General features: G+C 47.2%; 1 protein-coding gene across 1 annotated transcript in view; it reads left to right on the forward strand.

The window, feature by feature from the left end:
* The first annotated feature begins 5,985 nt into the window (after window positions 1–5,985).
* Window positions 5,986–17,346, forward strand: part of TPO (thyroid peroxidase) — a 33,444-nt gene continuing 22,083 nt past the window's right edge. Inside the window, exons 1-5 of the mRNA XM_066235211.1 lie at window positions 5,986–6,173; window positions 6,841–6,935; window positions 10,667–10,751; window positions 12,453–12,616; window positions 13,730–13,862. Of these exons, the coding sequence (XP_066091308.1) occupies window positions 5,992–6,173; window positions 6,841–6,935; window positions 10,667–10,751; window positions 12,453–12,616; window positions 13,730–13,862 (659 nt within the window). The 5' untranslated portion in view covers window positions 5,986–5,991. The remainder of the gene's footprint in view (window positions 6,174–6,840; window positions 6,936–10,666; window positions 10,752–12,452; window positions 12,617–13,729; window positions 13,863–17,346) is intronic.

The following is a 17,346-nucleotide window of genomic DNA, read 5'->3' on the forward strand; positions in this document are numbered from 1 at the left end:
AAGATGGTCCTCATCTTGTTTGAACAGTGGAGAGCATCGCATTGGGTGCCCATTCAGGAAGCTGATGTGTACTGTCAGCCCAGGCTCCCTCCCCTGTTATCCCTCTCTCCCTTCCTCCCTCCCTCCCTCCATCCATCCATCCATTCATCCATTTATCCATCCATCCATCCATCCATCCATCCAACCATCCACTTATTCACAAACACTTTTTAATTGTTAATATATGCCAGACTTTTCTTGGCACCATGGATAGAACAAGAAACAAAATGGACATATCTTGGAGTCTTCCTGCTGAGCACTTTGACCAGCAGTCTCTCCTCTCTTCCCGATCACACCAGGCTCACCCTTTATTGTCCCCAGATAGTTTTCTTCATAATATTTGATAGCTAGGCACCCCAATCTGTGTTCCCACTCACACAGGATTCTAATGGGAGACGTCACAATCCATGGTCATGAACTTGTACAACTTCCTAACTACACCCACCCTACCTTTCGTAAAGGCAGGGAGAACCCCTAACTCATGTTCATACCTGTCCAGCACAGAGCTCAGCGCCAAAGAGGAATTCATTAGTTATTTGTTGAATCCAAGAATAAATACATGCCATTTATCTGACTGAGTCAATATAAAAAAGTTCAACTGAATTGTGTTCTAAATTAAGCCATAAAAAAGCATGTATATGTTTTAACTGTCACCCATAAAACCAGAAAACTATCTAGAAAGAGAACAAATGTTCTCTCAGACTGAAATTTGGTCAAAACTACATTGAATACACAATTTCTGTTTTGTTGTTTCCCTACATTGACTGAATTGGCTATTTAGGAACAAACAGCTCATCCCATTTCCTGAGAAAACTGTACCTACTTGTGAACCAAGAGGTATTTGGAGATAGTCACACTCTCCTCTAGGAATTATTCAAGTGCATCTACTGACCTTCACTGCGCAGATTAGAGGGACAGACATGGTGAGAAGCTGCACCGTCTAATGTGTGAAATCCCAGAGCCAAATTTTCCTAAACTAACCATTCTGAGCCCAGGTGAAGTGTTGCACTGAGCAACATAACAGTTCTTCAGTAGTCCTGATATTTTTTTCCTTTTCCAGGGAAGGTGTGTCCTACATTACTGTCTTTTGTGACTATCTATTGTAGGATGTGTGAAGAACTCAGCTCAGCGAGAAGGTGACCACATGTGGTGACATCTCCTTGTCATAATCCTCTGAGGATTTTGTGCCGGGGTCCAGCCCCGGCGGTGATCCAGGGGTCCCACAGGAGGAGACGGCGTCGGCGAAAATGGAGTGAGAGAGCCGAATTCTTTTCTTTCTCTTTATTCTACAGTTAGCATTTACTGCCAGGTATCTCTACCAAATGCTAGTATAGCTCCTTTTTTATACACGCACACCGAGTTACAATCACATGGTGTTAATTATTACTTTTGTTTCACTATGTTTTCATGTTTCCGGATATCAGTTAATTTACATCTATGAGTCACAAATCAGGTAGCAAATCATTCAAAATACAAAATAACTTGAATAGTGATAACAACATCAGTAAAAACTTTTAGAGTATTAGTTCTAAAAGGCTTGCCTCTAAAGAAATTAACATAACATCAAGAATAGCTTTCACCCAAAGATATGCAGAGTGCACTTGCAAGATAGCCCAGCAGCAACACAAGACATTCCATGGATTTCCCTACATTTTTAAATCTCATGAGAACATCTCATTGAGAAAGCCTAGCAATTGCCTTTAGTCAAAAGACAATTCTCTTAGTAAAACATTCTTTTCTTGCTGACTAAGCTCTCATTCTAGGCCACACAATGGGCCATCCTACTATACCTTACCTAAGATACTATTGTCTAATCAAATATTACTTATTTATTATATTTAAACACTAGTTAAGTTCTGACTCTATTCTTCTCAGAATATACCACTATTTGCAGATCAAAGAAGAAAGGAATGTTTCTCTACTTATCATATGAAAAGGCTAGGGAAGAAAAATGTTAAGTGAAGGCCGAAGGGTGCTCTGTGCACAGCCACTGCCTCCTAACCATTCACAAGTCAATCTATTCTTTTTAACATGATTAAGAAGGAATTCTCCTACAAACTTAACCCTTTACGAGGGATATCATAGCCAGCCTCTTATGTCTATGAGCCCAGTTCAAGGGGCTTACAGGCTTTTCTGTGGAACTTACACCCTCTGTCTCATTTCCAAAGAAATCACTACGAATCTACAGGGAAAGCACGGCACTGTTATCCCCGTGCCACAAATAATAGCACACACCCAAAGAAAGGGGGGATATAAGGCCAGATTAATTCAAAAAGTCAAAAGGGGGGAGTATCGTTGTGCCTATCCTTTGTGGTGACTTTGTCACCCCACAGCCATTGGTCTTCACTGCAGTGACTTTGTCACTCCGCAGCCATTGGTCTTCTCTGCAGTGACTTTGTCACTCCGCAGCCATTGGTCTTCTCTGCTGTGACTTTGTCAATCAGCAGTTTTTGGTCTTCTTCTGCTGTGACCTTGTCAGCCAGCAGTTGTGGGTCTTCTCCTGCTGTGACCTTGTCAGCCAGCAGTTGTGGGTCTGCTCCTGCTGTGACCTTGTCAGCCAGCAGTTGTGGGTCTGCTCCTGCTGTGACCTTGTCAGCCAGCAGTTGTGGGTCTGCTCCTGCTGTGACCTTGTCAGCCAGCAGGTGTGGATCGGCTCCCGACAATTTTGGGCGTGATTTGGCTAAAATTGGCTCCCATCACCTCCTGAGGGTGACAGTGACAGGCACCTCTGACCTGCTCATGCAGCTGTGTGTTCTCCCAGTCGGCCCTGCAAGGACACCGTCCATCTGCTCTCTTGGGTAAGGTAAGATTGCCACGGTGAGGGCAAGGTCATTATTCTACACATCACCTCGTAGCAGCTCTGGCAGGAATCGGAGTCCTCCTCCTCCTTCTTTTCAATTTTTAAAAAAATATTTAATTGACTGATTTTTAAGAGAGAGGAAGGGAGAGAGAGAAAGAGAAAAAAAACCCACATCAACTTGTTCTATTTATTTATGCATTCACTGGTGAGTCTTATACATGCCCTGACCAGAGACACAACCTGCAACCTTGGCATTTCGGGACGATGCTCTGACCCACTGAGAGACCCGGCCAGGCTGTTATTCTTCTTTCAGGAGCAGGAGTGTGAGTCATTTCTGTTATTAACAAGGGCAAGATGGAATTTTTCCAAGAGCTGGGGCATTTGATGAGGCTGCATCTCACGCCATGGTCAAACATTCCGCCCAAGACATTCTTAAAGGAAGTCATCGCTTTGACCCAGTCACCACTGGGAAGATCATGGTCCCAGGAGGAACAAGTGTTCTGCTGTCACTGCCCACCTTTCACATGTGCACTGAGTGTGTACAACAATGGGAGCTTCACTTTGCTACGGGTGTCGACTCAGACATATGCTGGACTAAAGGGAAGTCGATGAGGTCATGGAGAGATGGAGGACAATGCAGTTGTTTACATGGGACACATGTGCATGGTATTCACAAACCCCAGGACATGTGTCTTACTAGACATGTCATTCTGGGGCATTGGTCTCTATGTCAACACTCAACACTTTCGGAGAGACGTTCTTGTTGACAAAGCGCACTCCCAAATCCCAGCAGTCCTCATGGTCTGGGGCCTGGACATTGTGGGAAAGCAGGTGTTGCATCTCCTGGCTTGATAGAATGTTCCACCGAAATGCCAAGAAGCGGCCCCCACCCTGGGCCATCAATCCCAGCTGAAGGTGACCCAGAGGCTCCTCAGAAGCATGCGTCTGAGCCATCTTGACAGATGGGACAAGCCGGTGGAGCCTTTTCTATGTGTGACCCTAACAAAAGCCAAAGTGTTTCCTTTAGCTCTGTTTTTAAATGATACATTTCTATGTTTTTAATCTCCAAATAATTTCCTCTTCCTCATTATCTTTAAATATAGTACTTAGTTAAGGAATATAGTCCTTGCAGGGAAGTCATAGAGTGTCTTGTTCATAACTCATCCAATGTCAGTGTTTTTAACACATAACTTAAAAGTGAGGTCACAGGGACATTTAATCGACCGGGAGAGCCCAGTCCCCTCCTGACGTCCCTTGCAGTGATTTAAATTTGCTAGAAGGAAGCTTGTGTTTGTCTGACGGCTGTCCCTTCAGGGTGCGCCGCGAGGCTGGATGGCCTGGAATCTTCAGGAGCGGCGAGTGAACGTGCAGAGTGGACGTCCAGGAGTCCTGTCTTCCAGTGTTTCCTGCTGTTTCTGCAAGGATGCTCTGAGCCCTCTCCTGAACGTGTGACTTGTGACCTGGAACTCCTCAAAGGTGCAGTGGACCTCAGACAACCGTTACAGTTCACAGGCCTCCACACAAACCTCCACCATCAGCTGACGCCAGCCACAGAACGTCTTTCTGCAGAAGGAGGGCACTTGACCTCAGGCCAGCATTCCCATGCACAGGGCATGTCCATGTGAGGTGCCCATGGAAACGCATCCTGTGTGTGGACTAAGGTTTGTATGCACATGACCCATGGGCACTTTTACTGGAGGGACAGGTCCTGTGACATCCCCCAGGGTGACTGCTCTCCCCGCAGCCTGGCTGCATGCAGAATTGAGCGCCCCCTTCAAGCAGAGGCTGTCTTCCTCCACCCCGCACTCCCAGCGCCTCTCTGTCCTCTGTGGCATCTCTCACCTCTGCTCTGCACTATAATGATTTATGTAGATATCCCATCTCCACCTCCAGCCACCATACTGTGGACTTGGAGGGTCAGAGATGGGGAGAAACTTAAATTCGGTTTTGATAGGAGAATCTCTGGGTGACATTTCCAGCATTCTAACCTAAGTCGAGAGGAACCTCCTAGTTCCTGGATCTCTTCTCCACCTCACCTACCCAACACGGAGTCAAGCAGTCAAATCTCCAGGGCCTCCCTGCCTTCTTGGGGACCTGGGGCCACTGCCCTCCCTTCCTTGCCCCCGCCCTGGGGTGGCATGCCTGAGGGGCGGTGACACACTCCAAGATAGAGAATTCAGCACCCCCCACCACACTACCAGTCACTTAGCTCACTCTCCTCTCCCAAAACCTCAATATTGTCATTTTCTAACCCCAAATTCTTCCCATTCCTTGAGAACAAGACCCAGGGGGACCTGTGACCATGTGTCCCCAGCTCCTAACAAAGGGGCCTCGGGAAGGTGGGAAGAACCACATGGCCAATAATATCCCTCTAATCACGGAGCCTCAGGTTGTTTTTGGATCCACTCATTATCAACCCTTTGGACTAAATACACTGATGACCAGAACTGGTCCATGAAAGGATCCAATTACAAGGAAAAAAACTAAGTGGGTTTTGACTCCTGCTGATTCTTCACCGTTGATCAACCGCACAAGTGGAACCCCGCCGGGCTGGCCGGGAGCAGCTCCCTCCACGCTGACCATCACCTGCAGAGCGACCCTCCCCCGACTGATGGTGACATTGTTGTGCTTCACACGCCTCCCAGCCTGTGATCTGAGGCTCAGGGGCTGGTGCCTCTCCCAGGTGAAACCCTGTCATGTCCCCCAACAACTCCCGAAGGAGACAGGGAAGGGGAGAAGGAGGAAGAAGAGGGTTTCCTAAGAAACCTGAGATGAGAAGTTCAGCAAACAGCATTCCCAGCAGGCCAGGAAATGTGCTGCTCCACCTCAGAGATGTTCGGGGACAGAGGGCTCAGGGACGCTGAGTCAACCACAGCCCCCACACAGAGGGTCCTCCGCACTGTCCCTGGAGCGGCTCCCAGTTCTGCTTAGCCTCCAATGTTCAAGTCCTCTTGTTCGTAAGCATCTAACTCAGAAAAGCAGGAGAGAAAGATGCAGGTGTCGCCAGGTCAGTTCTGGGTGGTTTCTCTTCCTCAGCACATGATTTTCTTGTCCTCTGTCTCTCTGACATGTGGCCAGAGCCTCCCACAGACCTTGTTTCTGACCTACGCATGGACGCCGGGCATGGATCCAGCCTGGGACATCTCGTCGCCATGGGAGCGGGAACCACTGGAGCGTGGGCCGCTTTGGTGGGTGTTGGAGCACAGAGCTGGTTTATAGGGAGAGCAGCCCAGCCCAGGACACACCTGAGACCCACGGTCCAAAAGAGCTACGGCCACAGGAAGTTCCCGGTCCACACGCTCAACCTCTGTGGCTCAGAAGAGGAGAAAATAAGGTCAGGTTGTCACACACACCGTTTCCATTTTCTGGGGGGAAAACTTACCATGGAAACTTGTAAAGTGGTCCTGGGGTGGTTGTTATTTGGCCCAAATGGCAAATGTGGGGAGCTGATGGACAGACAGTGGGGATGGCTTCCAGGACCTGCCTCTAGCAGGTCATCCATCGCCCAGACGCACCCCGTCTAAAACAGCGACTGCATGTTGGAGAGCAGGAGAGCGAAGGTTTGGGGAGGGGAAAGGATTGATTTAGAATCTCCCACTTCGTCTTAACAGCTTTTTAAGTCTGAGGTCATTTCACTAGCAGAAGCAAGAATGCCATAAGGATCACGCATGCCTTCTCAAACTGCATTCACCTCTCTTCTAAAGGCTACAGTCCTAGTTAGTATGCATGCTTTTCTCTGCACAGCTGGATTATGGGAAATGGGTGCCACATTCTCCAGATTTGTCCTCAAATAATGAGGACATGGGAGGCCTGCTCAGCCCTGTGTCTGAGTGGGTGTGTCTTCTCGGTTCAGGAAGTAAACCAAAATCTTCTGCAGCCCAGACGCCAGCTTCTGAGCCTCTGTCACTGTGGTAGGGATGAGCAGGGGTCAGTTGCCTAGAAAGGCAGCTCCTGCGGCCCTGGCCCAACTGAGTTCATTTCTCTCTTTATCTTGGTTTCAGAATGAGAGCACTGGCTGTCTTCCTGGGTGTCATGCTGCTCGTGGCCAGCAGCCATATTGTCTTCCCTTTCTTGTGGGGCTGGGACCTCCTCTGGGGTGAGTAACACGTGAAGTGTGGTCTTTGGACCTTTATAAAGTCACTGCTCTTAGTCCCAGCAAAGAACACAGTTGGCAGTTCTGAGGAGCAGTGAGACCCCCTCATGTTTTGGCTTTCCCGGGGAAAGAACAGTCATTCTTGAGTTCAAAGGATTAAAAAAACCATTCTTTTTGAAAAAGTAACTGATTTCCCTATTATTCCACCATTTTTGCCAGCTCAGGTATTTAGAAAAGGAAAGTGTTCCTTTGGGATTAGTGGCTTGTCCATTTGCTGTAAATTCCCTTTTTACTAAATATAAGGTGACCAAGTTTTTACAATGAAAAGGAAAACAAAAATAAATGTAAGAAAATATCATAAATAAAAGAAACATTTTATTCATTGCAAAAATAATGCACTATAACAGTGGTCCCCAACCTTTTTTGGGCCACGGGCCAGTTTAATGTCAGAAAATATTTTCACGGACCAGCCTTTAGGGTGGGATGGATAAATGTATCACGTGACTGAGACAAGCGTGAAGGGTGAGTCTTAGACCGATGTGACAGAGAATCTGGTCATTTTTAAAAAATAAAACATCATTCAGATTTAAATATAAATGAAACGGAAATAATGTAAGTTATTTATTCTTTCTCTGCGGACTGGTACCAAATGGCCCACGGACCGGAACCGGTCCGCGGCCCCCGGGGTTGGGGACCACTGCGCTATAACATGATCAATACATAATAAAAACATTTGTAATATTTTAATTATGCTTACATGCCTATTAATTTTTAATAATAACTTTAAGAAAAAAGTACTCATTTAGATACAAATACGTCACATTACACGCAATGGATCGACTCTGCATGGATCGAATATGGACATTTACAGATTAGTCTTCCAATATCAAAAAAAAGGAGACATATGAGGACACTTTTTGAGGGAGAGTGGAACTTACAAAAGGACTGTCCTCCCTAAAGGAGGACGATTGGTCACCTTATTAAATAATGTCTGTGATGCATTTTTTGGAATCAGGGTATTAACAGTGCCAAGCTTGGTTAGGAGAACTATCTAGATGCAGAAACATCACACCTAAACTCTGCTTTTGGTTTGCTAAAAAATAAATAAGAAACAGAAGAAAAAAATTCCCAAACCCCAAGAAGGGATTGTGTGCTTAGCGGAAGGTAGGAGCCTGCTTGGTGGGCAACTCCAGCTGCCAGACTCTGGAAGGTTCGCACCTCCCTGGGAAGCCCCAGGCTCTCTGGAAGCCTCTGGGGCATCTGCAGTCTGACACAGGTCTCCCAACCATCCCCCAAGGACTGGTGGGCGCTCTGAGTCCTTGCAGCCCATGCCCCCTCCAAGACGTGCCTCCTGCTGGAAGCCACCATTTTTTCCAATTTTACGGATGCTTGGGGCTCTGTGATCACAGGCACGTTATGTTCCTTAAGAAAGCACCATGCAGCAGGACGTGGGAGGTGAGCACCAGGTTGGATGGAGCAGGTGGGCTCACTGCCAGTTGCTCACTGGGTAGTTTGGGTTCCCTCCCCCTTGCTCATGTGTAAACTGGACAACGATCCAGCATCATTACTACTTGTAACCATCGTGAGACCCTCATCTGTAGCACACAAAGTTGTTATGCAGAGAGCAATTCAACAGAACAAAAATATCTGCACCTGTTTTGTTTCTGTAAAAGCCAGGAACTGTGTTATTTATAGCTTTCTAATGCATTTAAAAAAATTATTTCCCCATCTCTGGGGGCTGTGACTTTTTTTGCTTAAACTTTTAGTAAATATATAAATCATGCACAGTACAGCGTCCAATAAAAATGCTGTACTTTGGAGCTTATTTACTGTTAATGGGATGTTTTGAAGCTGGCTTATTACTTGTTTACCTTGTAAATTACTTATTAGAAAACATTATCTTATAATGTTTCACTTTTTTTGTTCTTTAATATGAGAGATTTTTTTCCTCTCAGTTGACAACAAGCCAGCAATAGCTTTGAAACAAAATAATTGCTGGTTAACTACTTGAGACATAACTGCTATCAGTCAAATGTCACCATGGCCAGAATTTAAATGGTGATGCCTCTTGATTTTTTTGTGCGTGAGTTTGAGTTTGTATCAGTTGTGCTCAGACTGTGTGAGGCAAACACTGGATTGCTCCCTGTCCATATTCAGAACTAGCTGAGGCGCCAGGCCTGAGGACCAGGATTTTGCTGGACCACACTGGCCATCTGCAGACAGAGCTGCTCCCTGGGGCTGTCCACCCTGTGTGGTCCATGCGCCCATTTCACAGCTCAGAAAACAGAGGCCCAGGGGACTCAGGGATGACAGAGCTGTGGTCACAATAACTCTCACCTCCCAGGTCTCCACACAGAAGCATCACACCTTCGTGTTTGAATCTGGCTGACGAACACTGAGAACCAGCGTGAGACCCGGACACACAGTTTAGGTTTTGTGGTTAGTCTGTGAGTTGCAAGAATGTTTGGTATCACAAGCAAGGCCTCTAACAGCCTGGACATCTGTGCAGCACAGAGACAGGTCCAGGAACAGGTCCAGAGTGGGACCCCAGGAGGGCCTGGCTCAAGGAGAAACGAACTCTGTCCCTGGGAATTCTGCCACACAAGTAACTTGACAGTGGGAAGGGACTTGATTTTTGCTCAGAAATACGTGCCTGACTGTTGTGGGTCTAAGAAACAACGGACATAAGTCCCTTCTCAAAATCGTAAGAGTTTATCATGGAAACCATGTACATTTACCACGACACAGACTAGGGTGCATTTCTAGTGTTTGTACCAAGTTAGGATTTGTGTGCCATGGTCTTCATGACAAATGCTCCCACAGTCACAGCTATTAAAGAAAATAGGATGCAGATGAGCTGCAGGAAGTGGAGGCATTGCTCACAGACGGGGCAAGTAGGAAGCCGGCTGAATGAACCTTCATTCCAGTTCGTTGGACTTCATAGCATTTCTCACATTTTAACCTAGAAGTGGAGTCATGACATTGTTTTAGTCCGTCTGGGCCGCTGTCACCGCACCATGAGTGGGGACTTGTGACCAGCTGACACTCATTTCCCACGGTTCTGAAGGCTGGAAGTCCAAGTTCAAGGTGCTGGCAGGTCTGGAGTCGGTGAGAGCGTCCCGGTTCATAAATGTCACAGCGGGTGAGGGGGTCCTGGGGCCTCTGCTGTCAGGACCCTGATCCTGCTCGTGGGGCCCCGCCTTGGCCACCATCAAACTGCATTAGAATTTCAACACGTGAACTTAGAAGGACAAACATCAGGCCATGGCCCTTACTAAGCATTCCAAGAACTAGAAAAAAAAAGTAAAAAGGGGGAGTCTTTTCACAGGAAGGTGCTGGTACACTTGAGTAATTTCACTTTTGTTAAATACACAAGTTAACACAGGCAAACATTATCAGAAATTTTCTATATTATAGGTTTAGGTAACAAAATATTAAGAAAAAAAAGCTACAGAGAATTCTTAGTGGCCATTTGGGCAGAAGTGAGAGGAAAAAGCACAGCCCACTGAACTTGCAGGAGGTACGAACAGCGCTGGGCCCCTTCCGTGTCCCCTGCCACCTGTAGGTCTGCCTGCGAGGAGCTAATACTGCTTAGGATGGGAAAACAGGCCCCAGGGGCCCCAGGTCTAACTGGACTGAAGCCGTGCGGTGTCCAGCTGGGCTCCGTGGAGGGGCTGACAGGACAGACAGCTGCTGGCCTCGGTTGTGTGCTAACTCTGCTCTTCATTCTGTAGGGCAGTCCGAAGACTCTCGCTTGCTCAGCATTTTAGAGGAGAGTAAGCTCCTGGTGGACGAGGCCATCTACAGCACCATGCAGAGGTACCACCTTCCAGGGGGTGGCCAGAGGGGACAGTGTGCCTGTCCCCCAGGGTGTGTCTGGTCCTGTGACAGTCTTCACATATTTACTGATTTCAGTTGCCACCAAAGTCAGTTCCAGCGACTTCATTTTACAAATTCGGAGCTGGAGTGCATGTCGGTGAATTCACTTACCACCATCATGTGGAAGCAACCGGAAGAGCCAGGAGTTAGTCTCCAAGGCTCACTAGCATAACAGAGCAAAGCACCGGGCTCCACATGGACTGACCAACCTTGCCCTGGGTTGGCACAACAGAAACGGAAGTCCTGACGGGTGAATGGGCCTCCCTCCCAAGGTTTAGGCACCAACCATGGAGAAAGGCCCATGTGAGTGCTGAGCTGACCTCCATGTCGGCCCCTGGGACAGAGCCACAGCTCACTAGGGTATTAAATCTGCCCCTTGTCCTCTATAAATAATTAAAACATGCCCTGCCCTGGCCGGTTGGCTCAGTGGTAGAGTGTTGGCCTGGCGTGCGGGGGACCGGGGTTCGATTTCCGGCCAGGGCACATAGGAGAAGTACACATTTGCTTCTCCACCCCCCCTCCTTCCTCTCTGTCTCTCTCTTCCCCTTCCGCAGCCAAGGCTCCATTGGAGCAAAGATGGCCCGGGCGCTGGGGATGGCTCCTTGGCCTCTGCCCCAGGAGCTAGAGTGGCTCTGGTCACGGCAGAGCAACGCCCCGGAGGGGCAGAGCATTGCCCCCTGGTGGGCAGAGCGTTGCCCCTGGTGGGCGTGCCGGGTGGATCCCGGTCGGGCGCATGCGGGAGTCTGTCTGACTGTCTCTCCCCGTTTCCAGCTTCAGAAAAATACAAATAAATAAATAAATAAATAAATAAATAAATAAATAAAAATAAATAAAACATGCCCTAACTTAAAATATATTACTGACATCACTATTAACAATATACCGGTCTGATATTATATGTCTGTGAAACAAGACAAGCGAACGTGAAACTCAGAAGCAGGTTTTTGCCTTACAGGCTCACTGTGATGGTGGAAGTTGACTAATAATTACATGAAATACACAAAGCAACACCAGGCAGCAGTTGGTTTATTCCAAATTTCTATTATTCCAGACAGAAAAATTCCTTATTGTTCATATTGGTTGCAGACTCACTTTTACTTATTTTCTGAAAACTTGTATCAAAGGGAGAGAGAAAAAGAACACTATCTGCCCTGAGCACTGACCTGTTTTGCTTTGTGTAAAACCAGGAACAAGTGGGGAGGGGCACCCGGTCAAGCGCAGTCATGAGCTACGTCCCCCTCTTGGTAACAGTCACACTCTTATAGGATCCTTTTGAAATGAATGCCTCGCATGTGGTCTGCTTGAGGTCTGGCTGCATGCTGAGTCCCCATGTCATTGGCTGGAACCCAGTTGTCCAGCTGGATTTTTAGGAGAAGGTTTATCTTGCACAGCTGTTATGAGAGTTAGCTGGGTTCAGGATTGGAAACGTGGGAAGGGCAAATAAATCCTGGCCATTCTCTTTGTCATTCAACACTGCCAGTTACCTTGATTGAGACCCTGTGAGCCTGAGGTCAGGGTCCATGTGTGCCTGCAGTCCCTGGCACCTGGTAGGTTCTCAGTGAGTGTCTGCTTAGTTGACCCATCATTAGTGACCAGATTACTATAGGAGAATAAGATTGTCTGCCTCCCTTTGTGCTGTAGAAACCTCAAGAAGAGAGATACCATTTCTCCATCTCAGCTTCTGTCTTTTTCCAAACTCCCTGAGCCAACGAGCCATGCTATTTCCCGAGCGGCAGAGATCATGGAAGCCTCGGTGCAGGCAATGAAGAGAAGGGCAAACCTGCGACCACAACAGCTCCTCACAGGTACACACGCACCCGGAGGGGGTCTTTGTCCCATCGTGGGGCGGCAGCCATGGGGCAGACCAGGTGACCAGTTCAGGGGCCGGCGGGGTTGTCCTCCAGAGTGTTTCTCACTTGTCACCTGGGAGATGTGACTCCTACTCACTCGTAGAATAAAAGAATTGGAAAAACACAACATTTTATTTTTGTTAGTCTGAAAATGGACTGTGTCTCTGCTGTTCAACTTGAATTTGGAGAACTAGCTCAACATAATTTGTTGAATGAATAGCACTAGAATTGGCCAAAAATAAAAAAGAAAAAAGAAAAGGAAAGAAAGAAAGCTCAAAACGAGAGAGACTATTTCCTGGGCCGTGATCTAGAACATTCATAAGACAAAAACCAACATCAATGGGAAGGAACCTGACCAGGCGGTGGTGCAATGGATAGAGCATCAGCCTGGGAAGCGGAGGACCCAGGTTCGAGACCCCGAGGTCACCAGCTTGAGCAGGGGCTCTTCTGGTTTGAGCAAGGCTCACCAGCTTGAGCCCAAGGTCTCTGGCTAGAGCAAGGGGTCACTCAGTCTGCTGTAGCCCCCTGGTCAAGGTACATATGAGAAAACAATCAATGAACAACTAAGGAGCCTCAATGAAGAATTGATGTTTCTCATCTCTCTCCCTTCCTGTCTGTCTGTTCCTATCTGTCCCTCTCTCTGACTCTCTCTGTCTCTGCCACAAAAAAAAAGGGGGGGGAAGGAAAGGAAGGTTTTGTGGATGCGCATGCCATGGGCGAGCATGACTGAGGCAGAGTTTCTAGCGGGGAACCAGGCAGTCACTGTCCACTGAGCATTGCATGGTGGGGCACACACCACAGCTGTGCCATGTGACAGGTGGCACTGGAGACCTGCCCAGGGAGGTCATTATCACCCTGCATACTGGCTTTACCCAGGAGCTCAGAGCTCTTAGAATGGCTTTTCCAAAGATCACAAGGAAAATAAAACCTTAAAAGCCCATATTCTGAGCCATGAGGAAGCTGTAGGGTTGACGCATAAGCAGCCATCTCATGGGAACCCTAGACTCAGAGAGCTCACGTGGGAATGTGTCATCTGCACAGAGTTCACGTTCTGATGTTCGTCCTCAGATGCTCTGTCAGAGGAGCTGTTGACCATGGTCGCAAACGTGTCGGGCTGCCTGGCCCACATGCTGCCCCCACGGTGCCCAGACTCCTGCCTGGCAGACAAGTACAGGCCCATCACAGGAGCTTGCAACAACAGGTACTGTCTTCTCCTACAGGTTGGATTGAACATGAGAAGATGGTTTGTGACTCCTTCCTTCCCAGCCTCTGAGCTCCCAGTTTCTGATTCCTTGTCCTTGACACACTCACCCATCTGTGCTTTGTCTGGACATCTGTCTGGTGCTCCTGCCCTGGGCCAGGTGCCAGTTCCTTTACGTGTCAGTTCTGCATGAAACCCCTTTCTTGGGGGGAAGTTCTGTGCTGTGCAACCTCAAAACCCATAAATTCATAAAGAAAATGATAAATTCGGAAGCTACAATTCTATGTAAGAATTTCAATTATAGGTACGATCCCCCAGATTGACCTGGGTTGAAGATATTGTTTGGTGTGTCTATATAATTTGGCATGTGGTTTTATATTAATTTGCTTGGAAATTGTCAAAATCTAAATTAAATGTTGGATCTGTCATGCAGACACACCGTGGGTGTCCATGCACCAAACATCTGCTGCCTGACTAGACAACGTCCTATGTTTCTGGCGATTTGCCTTGCAATCATATTCACAGTCACTTTTTTTTTCCTCATCTGTGTTTTGACCAAATTGATGAAATTGTCCAGCAGCAAGGATGCCTTGTGGGCTTAGAGGGAATGAGACTTCTTAACGCATTCATCTCTGCTTTGGAAACGTCTATATTTAAACTTAAACTGCTTGAGACAACAATAGTCAGATGCTGTGGCTGCAAGAGCTCAAGTTGGGCTTTATTTATTTATAATTAGTTTTTTACTTTTTATTTTCAGTCACTGTTTACTTTCAATTTTGTTTGTGTTAGTTTCGGGTGTACCGCTTAGTGGTTTAGGCTCTATAGTTTAGAAAGGGTACTTAGCGAAAAGACCCAAAATGAGAAAAACAAAGGAGCCAAGACTTGCGGTGGTGCCCTGAGTGAGCCCTGCAGCCAGCCCCAGAGCAGCTCCTTAGTGCTTGCAGGGAAGTCGGTGGGCCCCCAAGGGCTTCTTAACATGCAGTTTCACCGAACACAGTACGGGTACAGATGAGATTTTTCAGTTTTGCGAACAGTCGAGCGCACACCAACTACAGAAAGCACTCATCACCTTCACAACCACCTAGCACAAGCACCGCCTCCTAGCGGCTGGGCTCACTGGCCTCCGACCGCATAGCCCGAGGCCGACACCCCGTGAGTCTAGCATCTGACTTTCAGGGCTGTCCACTAGTGCAGTTGTGTGGTCTGGGGCCCAGTCCTTCCTCAGGCCATGTGGGGGCCATCCAGGGTCCACATGCCCCCCAACACAGTCCTTATCCGTGTCCCTCGCTGCTGAGAAAGTAGACGACAGGTGCCATGGGGCAGAAGTGGGAGCCGGCATTCAGGTGGACCCTAGCCCGTCGTCAGCTTGACCATTTTCTGCTCTGACAGATCCTGGGTGAGGACGCCCTTTTTTTGAGGGAGGGTACCCACACACGGCTCTGCGTGTCCCACGTCAGTGACAGGAGTGTGCAGTTGGTGGAGTATCCCAACATCAACCTTGAGCTCTTTGTTTCTTCAGCTGGAAGTCTGGAGTGACTGTTCTCTGCAGATTTCAGAATACCATGCAGTCCATGGGACTGGTGTCTCAGACATGACACGGTAACTTGGAGCCATTGTGGAGGCACGAGCATCTGTCCCCTCCACGAAACTGTCCTCCAGGAATGTCTCTATTTGTTCGCTTTTGTCAGCTTCGTGGTGCCTTTTGCAACGCGGCCATCGATACAAATCCAACCATGTGATATCAAAAGTTTATCCTGCTGGGAATGGAGATGCTTCCAACACCAGTGAGCCCTCTCTAAGAGCCTCCAGGCCCCAAGAGGGTGGTACACGGGGGCCACAGTTCCCAGATGTCACCGGGCATAAGCACAGGGTCCCACTGGGCAGGCCAAGGCTCTGACTGTGGTCGTTAAGTGCCCACATCTGCTGAGTGTTCAGGAAAACGTGTGGGTACTCCTGGGCTGGTGTGACATCCTCGTGAGCTGCTGAAATATGAAAGTCAATCAGCAAAAAGATCCTTGCCTAAGCAGTTAAATTAAGATCTTGTTATTTTTAATTGAGGGAAGTAGTGCCTCGCCCATGAGCAGTACTTGGCAGAACTCCAGTTGAGACAAACCAGCTGTCACCAGTCTGAATACTTTGTTACAGCGACTGCCTCCCATGCAGCTCATTCAAGGCTGTCTGTCCAGATCACTTGCAGACTGAGCCATGCTGGTGAGCTTGGGATCAATGAGGTGTTGATAATAGAATCATTCCCTACGTACTGTCCCTAAAGACCCCGGAACCGTTGCCGCGACCTCTGCTAGCCATCCTTGAATGACCCCTGCACACCATGGCCGTGATGGCAAGGACAGTAGCCACAAAGTCCCTTTTCTCTTGTGTCAGGAATGTGTGTCCCTAGGTGACCTGTGGATGGAAAGAAGTCCTATCTGCTCAGTCTGTGACCACGGCCCAAATCAAAGTGGCCTGTCTACATGCCTACTCTCACTCTGCTGCCCAGATTTTGAAAGTGTTCTCGGTAGCACACGGCTCCTTCCACTTTTAGGCAGGGCAACGAAGTCGCCCACTCTGGCACAGGAATGACCAATATGTGTCAATAATGATGTCAGCATCAAAACAAACCAACTATTGATAGATTTTAAATATGTATATTTCCAAACACTCCAAAGGTTTTGAATAATCATTCGGCTGTTGCTGTTCTTATAGACACCGCTCTCTGGATACTCTAAGTGTTTCGCATCAGAAGCTTGTAGGAATTTAAGAAGTCTGGACCCACTCTCTTTTCCAGTTCATATTATTTTACCCTCTAGCCGCAGAGAACCCCAACATTTGTCAACTTCAAACTTCAAAGTCATAGCCTCTTTCATTTCTTCATGCAAAGATTCTCTAACCAGCAGGCAAGCACCCATGGGTTTCCCCTCATGGGTTTAGAGATAAATGCCAAGGGTTTATGGCTACCATACAGTTTTGTACCTAAATAACCCTTTTTCAAAAAACAGAACAAATTTTTATCCAAAAGGAAACCCCTTTGTATTTTTCTTTGCATTGATGTTTCCATTCTAATTCTGCCATCATTTTTTTATTTTTTGCAATAATATTTTATGGCTAGAAGTCTTTTATTTTCTCCTTTAACACATTCCTTTACTTCTTATATATGCTCTATAGATCTTTTATTCTTATATAAGTGTTATATATTTGTGTATATATTGTATCATATAGGTATGTTTCCATGTTCATATATTTATTTTAAAAGTTGAAATTGCATATTTTTAAAAAATCATCAGAGCGCATCAGGGCCTAAGTGTTAACTGTTTGCTTCAAGATTGAAGTTATTTTTAAAAATAATCTCCATCTCTTGTTCTGAGGACACAGTAGATCAGATCAGCACCAGAATATCACAAATGTTTCTAATTCTTAAACACAGACATGTTTGGGTGCAGGAATGGAATCTGCTTCTCCAAATGCCTTCTAAGATGTATGAGAAAAG

This window comes from Saccopteryx bilineata, chromosome 6 (genome assembly GCF_036850765.1).
Source record: "Saccopteryx bilineata isolate mSacBil1 chromosome 6, mSacBil1_pri_phased_curated, whole genome shotgun sequence".
NCBI classification, from domain to species: domain Eukaryota; kingdom Metazoa; phylum Chordata; class Mammalia; order Chiroptera; family Emballonuridae; genus Saccopteryx; species Saccopteryx bilineata.